This window comes from Triturus cristatus, chromosome 3_2 (genome assembly GCF_964204655.1).
Source record: "Triturus cristatus chromosome 3_2, aTriCri1.1, whole genome shotgun sequence".
In the NCBI taxonomy this organism is placed as follows: Eukaryota; Metazoa; Chordata; class Amphibia; order Caudata; family Salamandridae; genus Triturus; species Triturus cristatus.
Window position 1 is genome coordinate 459,306,850 of NC_140584.1, and position 15,856 is coordinate 459,322,705.

Below are 15,856 nucleotides of genomic sequence, written 5' to 3' on the forward strand. Positions count from 1 at the left end.
AGCCATTAGAAATGTTAGCTCAATTTAATTTGCTGCAAGTAAATTGTAACTGTCAACTTATTTCCTTCACAAACATGTAATAAGGTATAGTGGGGGTCTTACTGAGAATGGAATAGCAACAGTTGTCAGTTATCTCTACAGTTGTACCCCTGTTGCCCGAGGAGTCGTGTGGATGCTCTTATTTTAAGATGAAACAAAAATCAACAACCGCATTGCACAGCTGACATTACTAAATGGTCTCAAGGGTATCCACCTTTTCAATTTGTAAGTGGCTGTGCATTATTCCCAGTTTTCTGACCATGTCTCAACATTTTTCTTATTGACTCTAATGATGTGTGTTTCAAACTGTAGATACACGTACAAATGAGGTAACAGTTCCTAAGAAAAACAGTGCCACTATGGTCTACTGTGAGGCGAGAGATAGACAGGGCAAGGGGTGGGCTGTGGATAAGGTTCGAGGATAAAGGTGTAGTGAAGACCAGATACTCCTGGGTGGTACTAGAAGTGCCCTCACACACCCTTGCGGGTGCAAAGCATCATCATCGGGCGGTGCTCCTTGTGGGGGTGGCGCTGCAGTCCCTCATGGGCCCTTCAGGAGGGCTCTTTGTCGGAGATCTTTTGGTGGAGTCGCCGTAGTTGTGCGTGCGGGTGTGTGTGGTAGGGGAAAGACAGTGTAGTGGTGAAGCTAAAAAGACCATGTGGTACCCTAACAATTTATTAGTGGGTCCTTAGGGTCTAGTAAAATCTAACGGGGGATAGTGTATAATGACACTCTGAGTAGGGGAAGGCTAGATGTAAATAAGCCCCACTGCTCTCGACCCGTAAGTGTGAGGGTTAAAGTGAGAGAGAGGGTGTAAAAGGGGTGGTCAACATGTTTCGCGCTGCCCACGGTCCCTAGTGGATCCTTAGCGCTTCGTCAGGACCTTGGTGGAAAAGTAAAACATAGAGGAAGGGGATTCAGGAAAAAAAGGAGAATAACCTATAATCCCAACATAGAAAAAAGGAGCACGTGTTATTCGTGTCCTTGGCGTCGAACCTACAGGGAGAGGGAGAGAACAGAGAAGTTAAAAAACATAAGAAGCTCCTCTCGGACTGGGACTAAGGTACCGTACACCAGTGTAGAGAGCGTACCAGCTGAAATCATGCTGGGGTAAGTGGTTGTACCACGTGTCAAAGAGGAGGCAGGGTAAGTGTACAACCGTGCCCTAATGTGGGCCAGAACGAGATACATGCAAGCTCAATTCACAGTGTGAGAGTGACGGATATCCATCCTAGTGAAACATGCGGCACGTTATTTGTTCATGGGTGCGTGGCCACACGATGCTGGATGTACCGTGAAAGTTTGGAAAGTCGGAAGTGCCAGGCAATAACAGTAAACTTCGATGATAAACGTAAGCTGCCCGGTCTAGTAAACAGGTGGCGAAGGGGTGAACTAAGTGCGTAGCTAACCGTGATTCTATCGGTGCCCGCAACTAGTGGAGGCTGCATAAATGAAGGGTGAGTACTTTAGGCATAATGGTGGACTGTTAAGGATACGTGAGTAAAAACATGCCAGTAGTACTAGATCTCAATATCCTACCCGCAAAAGTCAGGGTCCAGGCTGTACCGGGTATTGACCGTCTGGGGCGGGGGCTACAGCTACGAAAACCAAGTTATGGGGAATAAAAGGCTACGTAAGCAAAGGGAGCCAGGTAAGCAGAAAAACTAGCAAATTCGACTGGTTTTTAAACAAGCGGTATATGAAGGGAAGGAGGGGGTGGGTTCGCTCGTGATCACCGCTGAAGGCGGTAGCGCATATGCGTCTAAAGTACTTACATCTGCCCCGGTAGTTCCAAGTCGGTAACCTAGGGTGCCTCCAGAGTCGCCTGTGACAGTCAATGGTGGGGCGGGACATTATATACTGAGGTTGATAGGGAGTTGCTGTTCCGGAATCAGAACTGAAACTAAGGAGGGACTAGCCTAGGGGCCGGAAAGGTGGCGGCCATGTTGGAACGGGTAACAGTGTGGAGCTATTAGATAAGGAGAACCATCTCTTGTGTTTAGAAAAACTTATCTCGCGATTCTGATAATAGTTGATGGCGAAACTAGTGCGCTGTATAGTAGAGTGGTGATGCGCACCTAGCAGAGTTCGGATTAACGAGTCAGTGGTATATGCTCTGTGTATGGTACCCAGCTGTCTATACGGTCTGTATAGTAAAAAGTGCTGCGAGAAAGGAACAGTGTGCCAGCACCACCCACGTTGACATCATAAGGTTGGTGCATGTGCACAAAGATTAAATGGTAGTTTAGTAGGAAACCCTAACTGTGGGTAGTGGGTGCATGTAAGTGAATGCTACATTGTATGTGTATGTTTGCAGAAGTCGTAAGTGTGATCACTGAGTGAACGTGACCGGCATACAGCAGTATGTACCTAGGGTACAGCTGTGCAATTAGGGGAAGTAAAGTCACAGCTGTGCGTGTGTTCTTGTTAACTCGGGCAGTGAAGGTAGAAGGTACTCTCCAGAGTATCAAGGGAGGAGAGCACTCCATGGAATGTCGTCGTTGAAGCCGGTGACATTAGACCTGAGTCTGAAAACCCAGCGTTGCTCAGTCTTGAATAGGGTCGTTGGTGTCCATGCAGGGTTGTGGTCAATCACAGTCCAGTTTAGACTATCAGGGGAGTGGTTGAGTTCCAAAAAATGGTTCTGCAACCTGGTCTGAGTTCTTTTGCACCGTATCGTGCTCTTGTGTTCCCCGATCCGGGTTTTAACAGGTCTGGCGGTCATCCCTATGTAGCGGAGTCCGCAGGGGCAGGTGAGTAGATATATGCAATTTTTGGAATTGCAGTTGGTGTGACGTCTTAATTGCCATGGTCTGGGCAGTCCTAGATCCACCTCTTTCATAGGTTTAGTTTGTGGACAGCAAGAACATGACCCACAGGGAAAATGGCCAATAACTGGAGGTAAGTTCCAAAGGGTTTGGGGCGGTTTCGAAATGGTTCTGGGACGGGTGTGTACTAGAATGTCTCTCAAATTCTGAGTGCGTTTGAACGCAAACAAGGGGAGGGGGCCCGGGTCAAATGATCCAGTTCCAAGTATCCGCCAATGTCTTTTCACTATTCTCTGGATAGTGTTGGAAAGGGGAGTGAAAGAGGTAACGCACGTAAGAGCGGTACTCTCAGATCTCGTTTTAGTTTCCAAAAGGGAGTCACGATGGTTGTTCCTGGCCCTCTTGTGGGCTGTTTTTATGATGCTGATGGGATAGTCCCTGGAAATAAGGTTCTTTTTGAGGATGGCCGCTTGGACTTCAAACTCAGTGAGAGTGTTACAATTTCTTCTGAGACGGAGAAACTGACCCACAGGGAGGTTGTCCCTTAATGCTTTAGGGTGGTGGCAGTGATAGAGTAAGAGGCTGTTTCTATCAGTGGGTTTTTTGTAGTTCGTAGTCAGAATACCACCATCTTTGAGTGATATAGAAAGGTCCAAAAACGGTATAGACTCAGGAGATTGGGTCCCAGTGAATCTAAGGAAGGGGTCAATTGTGTTCATCCAGATGAAGAATGCAGCGCATTCCTCTGCACCTACTCTCCAAAAGATAAGGATGTCGTCGATGTATCGGCGCCAAAGGAGGATGTTGTCATGGAAGGGGTTGGAGGGTGTTCTGATTTTCTCTTCCTCCAGATCGGCCATGTAGAGGCATGCCAGGCTCGGCGCAAAGGTGCTGCCCATGCACGTACCTTGGGTTTGGTGGTATAGTTTGTTGTTAAACGCAAAGAAATTTTCTTTGAGTGCGAAGTGGGCACAGTCACAAATGAAAGGTATTGGAGTGACATAGGGCCAAGGATCCACACTGTGAAGGGCACGTTCAAGGACAGTGAGGGTGGCGTCCTGAGGTATGTTCGTATATAATGCCTCGACATCCAGGGTGACAAGAAGGTCAATCGTCTCAGGGGAATCAAATTGCTGTATCAAATTGAGAACCTCCATGGTGTCTCTCAAATAGGTGGGAGTATTGATTACCAGAGGTCGTAGGAAAAAATCACAAAACTTACTCAATGGTTCAATTAAGAAGTTGATGCCGGAGACGATGGGGCGTCCAGGGGGGGGGGGGTTTATGCCTTTATGGATTTTCGGAAGGCAGTAGAAATACGGTGTCCGAGGGTTGGTTTGGTTCAGAAACAGCGCCTCGTCATGTGATATCCAATCCTCAGCTTCAGCTTCCAGAGTCAAGCTCTGTATCTTGTTCGTAAGGCGTGGGGTGGGGTCAATGTCAGTAGGTTGGTAATACCTAGTGTCTGAGAGTTGTCGTTCGCATTCTGCTTCGTAGGTCCCTCTATCAAGGATAACGATGGCGCCGCCCTTGTCAGCAGGTTTGAGGATGATGGTCTGGTCATTTGCGATCTTGGTAAGGATGCCCCGTTCTTCCTTAGAAAGATACCTTTCCTTCATAATATCCCCGGGCACTATGCCGTATCTGGAAGATTATGAGTATAGACACTGCATGCCAGTAGGTTGTGGTTTTTTTGGCTCTTGGTCAACCTCTTTCTGTCCCAGAAGTGACAGTTGGAGTTGTATATTAGCATCACCCAAGCTTGCTGATGTCAGTTCCTTTCTTGCAACACCTTTGTATGTAGATCTAGAGCTAGCACCTTACTTTCTCTCTTCAATGTCCTCCTAAAACTACGGAGTTTAAACCTTGTAGGGACTGTCACAAGCAGATTTCTGACAGATCCCTACAAGGTGTGTCTCTGGTGTTTGTGTTTGGCCACAGCTCCAAGTTGTGTGAGGAATGTGCCCTCATGCATCTGAAGGGGATCTGGGATTGCAAAGCTAAGCTGTATGTTGCTGAACACCGTAGAAAGTCTTGTAAGCACTGCTCATGCTCGAAGTCGAGATCATGGACCTGTTCGCGCTCTTGTGGCTGCTCCTTCAACAGGTGTTTGTCGTGGCCCAAGTCTTAGGGTAAGTCAAAGTCCAAGAGTAGCATTAGAAGTCTAAGCACGGCTCGTTCCAGTCTTGCCACTCTCCATCTGAGAAGTCATGAGTACATCAAGGTGCCCCTCTTGCCCGCTCCCCATCCCCCGCCTAGAAGCTAGTTCTGCAGCTGATCTCAATGCAATCCTAGTGACTCGGGATGTAAAGGAAGCATGTTATTATGTATCTTTGACGCCCTGCTGCCCCCCCCTGGTGTGCCTTCAAGTCTCTCAGATCTGTGGAGGACACCAATCTGATAAGTCAGTGGCTCTGTTGTCAGTGCTGTGTTTGCCTCCTGCATTATGGCATATGGTTGCAGAGATCTTTCCAACAGTTCCTACGGAATTCAGTGCCAGCCTAGCACAAACCATTCTGGATGGGAAAGACGCAGCCAAATACATCATACATTCAGGATGTGACATTGATTGCTTAGGCAGAGCAGTTGTGCTCTGGTGCTTCCCATGGATGAGATCCTCAGGCTTCATGCATGACATTCAAGCGTCTTTTATGAATATGCCTTTTAACAGATCTCGCCTATTTGGCAAAACGACCAACTCTACACTAGAGCGCTTCAAACTAAACAGAGCCACAGCAGGCACACTCAGTCTTTCCATGCCCACAAGGCAGGATGCCCAACAATTTTGCCTCTTTGGAGGCATTGTCGGGGGTTTTTGCATAGGCGCAACCTCAACATCAACTACCTCAGGAATAAGCACCCTAGTCCAGTCCGGGCTGGAGATCCAGCAGGCAACAACCAAGCCTACAGGGACAGTGAACCCCCCAGTACCCCGCTCCTCTGACAGCAGCCTCCAAGCTGCTTTAGTTCTGACCGCCCCTTCTTCCACCCACATGAAAGCAACTTTCGGAGGACCACTTATCTATTTTCCTGCAGGAAGTTCAGGCTCTTTTGGTGAAAGAAGACATAGAAAGAGTCCCTGCCTCAGAATCTAGCTGTTATTTCCTCTGTAGCCTAGTGCTGATAAAGGTGGAGGCCTTCATCCTATTTTAGATCTCTGGCCTCTCAATTTTATCCCTGCAGAAGGACACATTTAGGTTGCTCATGTTGATCCAGGCTCTATCTGCCTTGATTCTAGGAGACTGGATTGTGGCTTTGTATCTGCAGGAAGCCTATTTCCAGGCTCCCATCCCACAGATGCTAATCTTAGTCAGGAGTATATTTAATTTGCCACGCTCCTCTTCAGTCTCACTTGTGCCCCTCGGGTGTTTCCGGAAGTGATAGCAGTGTTTGAAGCATACCTTTTGGAGGTCGGTATACCAATCTTCCCCTAACTCAGTGCCTGACTTTTGAGGGCTAACTCCACTTCCAGATGACTGCACATCACCTGACATCATTGACGTTGGCTATCAACTTGCCAAAGCCACACCGACTACTTTACAGAGGCTCCTTGTAGGTTAAACCATCCTGGATAGTGTGTTATTGGGCTCTCTGTCGGGATGAGCGAGTCCAGGACATTTGGGCTATGCTCCCAATAGCTCAGCCTCTGTTCTGGGTCTCTGTGAGGGTGGTTCTCAGGGTATTGGCCTCCTGCATGTCAGTTGTGCCGAATACAATGCAGAGGCTCTGTAGTGTGAATGGGCCTAGGACCTAGGGAACTTGTCAAATTCCATCCAGGTTTCGGAGGACACTATGTAGTGTAGTTCCCATTTCCCTTATAGACTCTGCGCATTGGAATAATATACACTATAGTTTTTGCATAGGACTAAGGTCAGTATGCTCCTATCGAGTACATTAAACTTAATTACTTGTGTGTGCCAGCTAACTCAGAGGTCACTAGAAACTTCTTGAATGAACAAGAAGGGATTAGTTTCTGACAACCGTATAACCATGACAATTTTGTTTCCCTTCGAATCGGAACGCGTCTCAGAATCGAGGAAACAATAGATAACAGTTTCACTTAGTCAATCGTGCATTCTTAGTTTCTCCAGAGTTACACAGAAATAGATAGACGGGCGTTTCAAATAAAGGATTTATTGAACAGTCTTGTTTCTCGTTAAAATCATTAGACAGTAAGCAAGATATAATACGCACAGCGTAAGCAGTAAGAAGAAATAATACTGCAATAGCATTGTCTTTTAGCTATGACATATATTCATATATACATACATAAATAACACAGGCTAAAATGTGAATACTCGTCTGATGCTTCTAAATAGTTCTACCCCAGTGTACCTAACATAAGTGTAGTACGAGGTAAGAAGTAGGTGCTGTTTTCTATAGTATGGTATATACTAAGTTTAGTATGCCAAGATTCCCTCTAGGTTCTAGTCAGCTCCATACCTTAGAATGAGAGAGGTGTGAATCTCTTTCTGGGTCTCAAACTCTTAAAACACCACAAAGGGAGTCAGAACACTGGAAGTTGAATTCTCTGCGAGCAGGGATGACAGCGTCTGGTCAGTGCGTCAGGCAGGGATATGGTCTCTTCCGAACTTGCCGTGACGAACCGTGCAGTCAAGTCGTGCTGAGTCGTGCCGTCGTTTGCCATGGTAAGGGAAGGTATATTTATACTAGCATTGACGTAAAGTCGGGCAGAGGAAGACGTCATGGATGAACCCCTAAGGAATAGTGTTTCATTCATATAATAGATGAGTTCTTGGAGAAATCAATAATCCTAGCTAGGGAAAGTCACATTCGGCTTAAGGGTCTGGTTTCTAAGAACTCGTTGTGACGTGGGATGGACAGATGTAGGTGACCATGCCTGTATTTGGTTAGAATGGCTAATGCCTAAATAAGGACTCGGATTCTATGCCTAAATAAGGGCAATGTTAATTGTGCCTATATAAGGACATGATTCAGGGAAACCTATATACGGGTTTCTAAATCGAAACACAACTGCAAAAGATCTGCAGTGATGGCTTTTCGACCACAATTGGACCAGTTGCAGATCACTCTCCCTAACCTCACCCAGGGCTGACAGTAGTGACTGAAGGACACAACTGCTGGGTTGGGTAAGCCGTCTGAGAGAAGTGATGATCAGAGGACCCTGGTCTCCAGCAGATAACAGTAGCCACATTAGCCTGTTAGAATTAAAAGCCATTGACTTCTCATTGAAGCCTTCCTTTGGGAGGGTGATGGGGTCCTGGTTCCTGTATCAGTAGGCCCTGCGCCTCTGGAACTGACAGGGCATTTCCCTGATCGTACACCACTGCTGGGATCTTCGTCATTGGTAGGGTGGACAAAGTCTGTTGCGATGCCTAGCAGACTATGAATGACCGTTAAGACTGAAGGTGGCTCAGGGTATCTTCCAGCAATGACTCAACCTCTTTGTCATTGCCAAGAATATGGAATTTCAGCACTATTGTGTGCTAGAGAATGCTTTCTCTTACTGAGACGCAGTCTGCCTACAGTTTAGAACAGCATTCCTCTGTCTTCTGACGCTTCCTCTCCTGCACAGATCTTTATGACGGTCAGTAACTACTGTGCCAGAGCCTTCCTAGTGGCCCCAGAATTGGCCAGGAGAATGTTGTTCCTGGACCTTCTGGGCATGAGTACCTTCTGTCATAGCAGCAGGCCAGGGGTATTACACCAGAATGTTGTTCCTGGACCTTCTGGGCATGAGTACCTTCTGTCATAGCAGCATGCCAGGGGTATTACACCTGGGTCTGCACATTTTACACTTCCTTGGCTATAGACTGAGCAGTGGTAGTTGACTGCATTCAATCTCCCTTCCGAAGTTGTAGGTGTCATCCTTGCTGCCAGGCATGTTAGGACAGAGTCCACTTACGCTTGCTAATGTCGTAGTGTGGTACCCGTAATACGGATCCATTGCTGGAAAAAATATCAGATGTATTATACTGTTGCAGGCCAAACTGTGCATTGTTGTTGTTTTGTCTTTGGTCCAGGAAGGACTTGCAGTGGGCACTGTTAAGGGTTTTGTCTGCCTTTCCAGCCTTTTCTTTGAATTTACCGGACCAGCCGTCCTTATTCATATCACCTTTTTAGGTACAATTTCTTAAAGGCATTCTTCACATGTTTCCTATTAAACCCTATTAAACCCTTCATAATGCCACAGTAGGATCTTAATTTGGTCCTTACTTTTATCGTGTGTACCCCTTTTAAGCGGATGCACATCAGCCCTCTTCGTCTCCTGACTCTGAAGGCCTTTCTCATTGTGATAACTGCAGCACCTTGTGTGAGGGATCATCAGGATTTTCATTCCAACCATCCTACAACCACCTTCGTTAAGGATAAACTGGTACTGAGGACTAGAGTGGCCTTTCTACCAAAGTTTGTGATTGCCTTTATTGTTGAATAGTCAAAAGAGAAGGCAAGACTTTGTTTGGACCCACAAAGCGTGCCGAGTATGTGCATTGATCGCACTAAAAACCATGGGTTAGACAATCAGCTCTTTGGGGCGGAGGCAAGGGCTCTCTGGGGGTGAAGAAAGGCCAGGCAATGCAGAAAACAACTTAGTCCAGGTGGATAGTCTGCTGCATTAGGATCTGCTTTGCGCTGGCCAAGAAGTAACCTCCAGATATGCTGACGGCCCACTCCATGAGGGCTACCACTGTGTTGGCATGTGGCGTTGTCTGTCCTGGATATTTGGCAGGCAGCAACGTGGGCATCAGTGCACACAATCACAAAGCACTGCTGCCTCGACAGCTAGCTCAAACAAGAAGGGCTTTATGGCCATTCGGTCCTGCAGAAATTTTTGATCTGAGCCCTTGCACAGACTCACCACCTGAGGATGGTATCTGTTCTAAAGGTGATGAATCTGTGATTAAAAGTATACATCAGATGAAAGAGTTACTCACCTTCGGTAATGCTCTTTCTGGTGGGAAATCTAATTCAACTAATCTGCCTGAGAGTACTTTCACGCAACCCACCTGTGGGAACAGTCTGGCGTTTTGTGATGCGATATGGGCTAGGATTGTACTGAGTTAGTTTGCATCATCTCCTCGGCAGCATTTAGAAGTTGACAATATTGGACATCACTCAGTTTTCCATGTATAATATCCGTGTATGATGGTTAGTGGTGACCAGCTCATGTGGTTATGTAAACTGTAATCATTATGGCATAACAGAATACTGCATTACGTTCTCACAATATAGAAAGTGTATGTTTAATAAAGACTTAAGTTGTGCAGGTATAGTGCTTGGAGGTGGCACTCGAAGTAAATTTTAATATGTTGTAATAACAACTTAGTTATTGCTTTAATAATAGTGATTTAGAAATAGTTTTATGGAATGCATTGAAAGCTTATATAACTGTCATTATACTTGAATCTAATGCCTTGGCTGGTTTTGTTTTTTTTAAAACAGGGATCGTGCTCCTTTTGTGCTAACTTCAGACATGGCTTATGTCATAAATGGTGGTGAAAAACCAACAAGTCGCTTCCAGTTATTTGTGGACCTCTGTTGCCAGGCGTACAATTTGATCAGGAAACACACAAACCTATTTCTTAATCTGCTTTCCTTGGTAACGTGTATTTTATTTTCTTCATTTTATCTCACTTGCATAGATTTATGAAAACCATTCATACAGCATATTGCATTCCTCCATTATCCTATATTATTGTGATAATCCTGTTTATAATGGCATACAAATTATAGAACAATTTTTCTTTTTTCTTTGCCAGTCACTTAAAAATATTAAAAAAATCTGTTAGAATATTATTTAATCTGTTATTGATAAAAAATATACTTTTTCACATATCAAGGATATAGCCTTCACGTCTTCCATATAAATCTTCAAAAGTACTGATTCTAATGTTTCTTCTAAAGCAGTACCCATAATCTACACTAATTAGAAGTACAATTTATTTGTATGTCGCTAGCATAGCTTGATAGTAAATCAGAAAACCAGTGTACCTAGTGGATTGTTATTGTGTATAAATTTCAATACCAAAGTTGGATGATTTAACTCAATAAAAATCTCCATGCCTTTAATATAACACAAGTTAATCAAGGGCATGTTCACATACAGAAATAGTTTAGTGACTTGCCATCTCAGGATATTTGCTTGAAGAAAAAAAATTGCTACCTTCTTTGCAACAGCAGCACCAAATCTGCATCTCAGAAATTCAACCTTCCCCTTTTATACTTTCGTATGTATGTAGTCATAGTATGTGTCACTTGTAAACACGCATCTATGATAACAAGCAAAATACCTCTTTCATCTGTATGCATACACCTTCACAAGAATAATATATATTTTTTTTGATAAACAAGTTTTTATTAGTTTTAAACACACCACAAACAAGATATTGAGCCTGTCAAGCCACCTGAGTAGTCTTACGATATGAGACCGCCCCACTCCCCCCGCCCCCACCCGAAGCCTCCCGCCCACCGCCCCCTCCCCCCGAATCTCATATTCATAATACATTGCCCAACCACTTCCCCCATACCCTACGATATTTCTTAGGGCAGCCCCTAGCCTGATAGAGAGTCCGCTCTTGTGCCGCGCACCAGTCCACACCAGCACTCCATTTGGCCAGGCGCTTCCATGCCGCCGCAATGTCTCTTTTCGCCACCATTAGTGCTGTCATAAGGAATAACTTCTCAGCCCGTGTGCCATCTAGACCGTCCGTGATGCCCAGAAGGGTGTGTCTAGGATTGTGTGGCACCACCCAGCCCAGGACCTCCGTGAGGTCGGTTTCTATGCCCCTCCAGTAGCCCCCTTATTCTGGACATGACCACACCATATGGATGAAGTCGGCCGGGTCAAAACCACAGCGGGGGCAAGCAGCATCAGGGGAGAGGCCCGCACGGTGCAAACCCGCCGACGTGAGGTAGGCAGTGTGCAGATAGTAAACCTGAATAAGCCTCAGTTTGGCGGAGGCCGTTACCAGCCGGGGGGGCCATAAGGGCATCCCGCCAGTCGACCTCGTCCTCCCACCTTCCCTTCAAGCCTTCTTGGGTCATGGGGGTATTGTTAATAAGTGAACGGTGTATCCGGGATATACCCCCCCTCCCTAGGTTACCCAATAGGACCTGGGCCTCCGGGGGGCTATGGTCCGGCAGCCGAACGTCCGGAGAGGTGTAGGTGCGTATGGCGTGTCGCAATTGGAGGTATTTATAAAATTGGGATGAGTGAAGGGAGAAGCGCGCCTACAGTTCCGCGTATGAGCACATGCGGCCCCCCGCCAGACATCCCCCAGCTGGGAGATGCCGATCAGGTCCCACGATCGAAAACCCTCCAGGGCCGCAACGTCCCGCATCCATAGGGGAGTGGCACGAGTCAGCCTCCCGGTCCACCGGGTATGGCGAAGCGCTGCTCGCCAGGCCAGGAAGACCGCCTTGGTGATGCCTGGGCAGGAGGCGGGAATGGGAGCGCCATACAGGCGGCCCAGAATACGGGAGAAACCCAAGTCTTCTAATTCAACCCGATAGGCCGGGTCGGACCATCCCCCTCCAAACCAGTCATGAATGACTAGGAGGCGAGTGGCCAAATAGTAGAGGTAAAGATTGGTCATACCGAGCCCTCCATCAAAGGTGGGCAGGTGACATATCGACAAGGCCAGCCACGGTCGTCCACCACCCCAGAGAAATCTGGTCGCTAACCCGTCCAGCTCACGGAACCAAGGCCTCGGGAATGACACAGGAGTGTTCTGTAATACGTAGAGGAACCGGGGGAGGATCATCATTTTGTAGAACGCCACCCTCCCCTGTGGGTTGAGCGGGAGCGATTGCCATCGTGCCAGGTCTACCTTGGCTTTCTTAACCAGGGGGGTAACATTGAGAGCCCAGCTGAGGTCCGGGAGAAGGGAGACCCAAATCCCCAGGTATTTGAAGGACAGCCGACGGAGGGGAATATTGTCCTGCCAGTCAAAGCATTCCCGGGAAGGGTGCAAGGGCACAAGGACCGATTTTTGCGGGTTTAAATAGAGGCCAGATGCGCGGCCAAAGCGGCCTAGGAAATGGAGTGCACGAGGGCCCGAGCGCGCCGGATCGCTAAGGTATAACAAAACGTCGTCCGCATAGAGGGCTATTCTGTCCGGTTCGAGACCCGGCCACTTCCAGCCCCGGAGGAGAGGGTCCACTCGGATCAGGGCAGCGAGGGGCTCCATTGCAAGAGCAAAAAGGAGGGGTGACAAGGGGCACCCCTGCCGTGTTCCCCAGCCGATCCGAAACGGCCTCGACAGCGCCCCATTAACCAGCTCTCTGGCGCGAGGGCGCGCATAAAGAACCCGCACCATTCCAACAAACTTGGGGCCGAAGCCCATGTGGGTCAGGACTTCAAATAGGTACGGCCACCCAACCGAGTCGAAAGCTTTTTCGAAGTCGGCCAGTAGGAGAGTGAGATATGGGGATATTCGATGGCGGTGAGCGAGGGCCACGTGTAGGCGACGAAGACAATGGCGAGTACCACGGTCCGGCATGAAGCCGCATTGGTCCGGGTGTACCAAGTGTGACAGAAAGGGCCGGAGCCGCTGAGCCAAGACCGCCGCGTAAAGTTTAATATCAGTATTAATAAGAGATCGGCCGGTACGCCGACCTATCACAAGAAGGCGGCGTAGACTTGGGCAGGACCACAATCGTTGCCATGTCGGCTTCCGGAGGGAAGGAGCCGGTGCTCACCGCCTCGGCATAGAGGGCACCCAACCGCGGGACCAAAATGTCTTTATAGGTGGCATAGAACTCTTGGGGGAAGCCGTCCGGTCCCGGGGTCTTCCCCGCGGACGTGCGCCCTATCGCGTCCCCAATCTCCTCAGGAGAAATAGGCACCTCCAGACCCTCCCAGTCACTGGACCGAAGACAAGGAAGCCGTACACTATTAGTTGCAAGTAGCGAGGCCAAGGATAAGTCCGATGCCCGGGCCCGGTATAGTTGCGAGTAATATTGAGCGAAGGCGTCTGCCATTGCCACGGACGAGGACTGGAGCAGGCCATCTGAGTCAGCCACCGCCGGGATGATGCGCGATGCCTTCGGGTAAGTGGCCAGCCGGTGCAGCAATGCCCCATTCTTATCACCCCACCCGTAGACCCTCGCCACCGAGGATTGCCAGAGGAGTTTAGCCGCCTCGAGTGACCGCTGACGAATCTCTTCCCGCAACAGCCTCAGCCGCCGGGCTTCGGCCGGGTCTCCACCCTCAGAGAGGGATTGTTCCATCCGTAATGCCTGGGCCTCGCAGGCGGTAAGCTGTTGGTGTTGCGTCTGGCGATGCCGCACCACCAGTGCCTTGGCGGCCCCCCTGATTATGGCCTTACAAGCCTCCCACAGGGTCCCTGCCGAGGAGACCGACCCGTCGTTGTCGCCAAAATATTGCGTCCGTGAGGACCCCACCTCTTTACAGAGCTTCTTGTCCTGGAGAAACCAGGCATTGAACCGCCACATCTGGCGGGCCCCACTGGGCGGGGGACCCAGACCCAGCAGGACCGGAGAATGATCGGATATCCCCCTGGGAAGGATACGGACGTCTTGGATGCCTGCACAGTCGGTGGATGGGACAAAGATCGCATCAATTCGTGCGTGAGTGTGGTGGGCGGCCGAGGTGTGAGTGTATTGCCGCTCGTGTGGGTGCCAGATTCGCCACGCGTCGCATAAGCCCTGAGCCTCTGCCCAGCTCCCCAGCTGCCTTGCCCGCGCGGGGCGCCGACACTGGACCTGAGGAGTCAAGCTGTGGAGCCGATACAGCATTGAAGTCCCCTCCCAAAACAATGGTGCCCGGTGAGAGAGTCGCCAACAAGGATGCGACGTGGGATAATGCCTGTGACAACCCGGTGGGCGGCGCGTAGAGTGACAGGAGATGGAGAGGCCGACCTTCCAACGTGCCGCTAACTGCGATCGCCATCCCGAGGGGGTCAGGGAGCACCTGGGTGCAAACAAAAGGGAGGGAGCGGCGCAGCAGGACGGCGACCCCCCGAGATCCTCGGGAAAATCCAGAGTGCCATACCCGGTCGTACCCATATCGCGCCAAAAAGGGACAGTTTTCGCCGAGCAGGTGGGTTTTTTGAAGCAGGAGCACATCGGCCTCTATGCGCTGGGCGTATTTAAGAACCGCAGTGCGCTTGAGTTTGTCCAGTAAGCCATTCACGTTCCAGGACAGGACGCGCACTTGAGCTTTGGAGGCGGGGTCACCCATGGAAGTGAAAGGAATGGGGCGCGTTAGGACTCAATTGGGCAAGGGAGACCAGGACTGCGGGCCCCACGCTAGAGGAGGCCCGCGGGCAGCGCAGGAGAGCGAGTGGCTGCAGAGCCGTCGCGGGCGACTGCATGGAGAGGTGTGGCGGCGCGCAGTGTGTAGTGCACCAGATGAGGCTCAACAGAAAACAGATCCAACCCAAACAAAACAGCTTCCCAAGGAGAAGCAACCAACAGGACCCCAACCCCCAGCCCCCACCCTACACTTCACGAACGGAAGCATCTGTCGCCCTAACTGACCCAACAATTACAAAACCCCAAGTCTAAATGCTCGGGTGTAAAGAGCGTGGTGGACCCCTCCTGAAGCACGGATTCCAGTATCGCGCCCTAGGTAGTTGCGGGAAATCTTAAGATTGCAAAGCTCCCCCAACCCTGCCCTCGATTTGGGCCGCCGCCCCTCCTTGTGGATGCATGAAGCGTACAGTAAGTTACATAGTAGGACTGCGGGAGAGGTCGGACAAGTCAATCTGTACGTTGAGAGAAGTGGGAGACCCACCCGGCAGGGGCGACGAGCGGCACCGGAGCCCCCCAGCCGCCCGGGATGATGCACCGGAGGAGGCCGAGGAGTCCCTCACTTGCCTCTCGGAGGCGTTGGCAGACCGGGTCCGCGCCTTCACCGCGCCTCTGCGCAGTCGGGACTGTGTGCGCCTCCTGCGCCCCGGCCGCCGGGGGCCAGCCGCATCGCAGCCCCGGGGCACAGCAGCAGACGACGCCCCAGCGGGCTGGCGCAGAAGCCTTTCCTCCGTGAGCCAAGTCCAGGCTGCCCGGGGGGTATCAAAGAACAGCGTCTTGTCCCGGAAAA

The 15,856-nt window shown here is 49.6% G+C and overlaps 1 protein-coding gene across 4 annotated transcripts in view; it reads left to right on the forward strand.

The window, feature by feature from the left end:
- PIK3C2A (phosphatidylinositol-4-phosphate 3-kinase catalytic subunit type 2 alpha) overlaps positions 1 to 15,856 on the forward strand; it is a 780,848-nt gene that overhangs the window by 571,985 nt on the left and 193,007 nt on the right. For all 4 annotated transcript variants that reach the window (XM_085648082.1, XM_085648085.1, XM_085648083.1 and 1 more), the window contains one exon: positions 10,234 to 10,390. In XM_085648082.1, the coding sequence (XP_085504208.1) occupies positions 10,234 to 10,390 (157 nt within the window). The remainder of the gene's footprint in view (positions 1 to 10,233; positions 10,391 to 15,856) is intronic.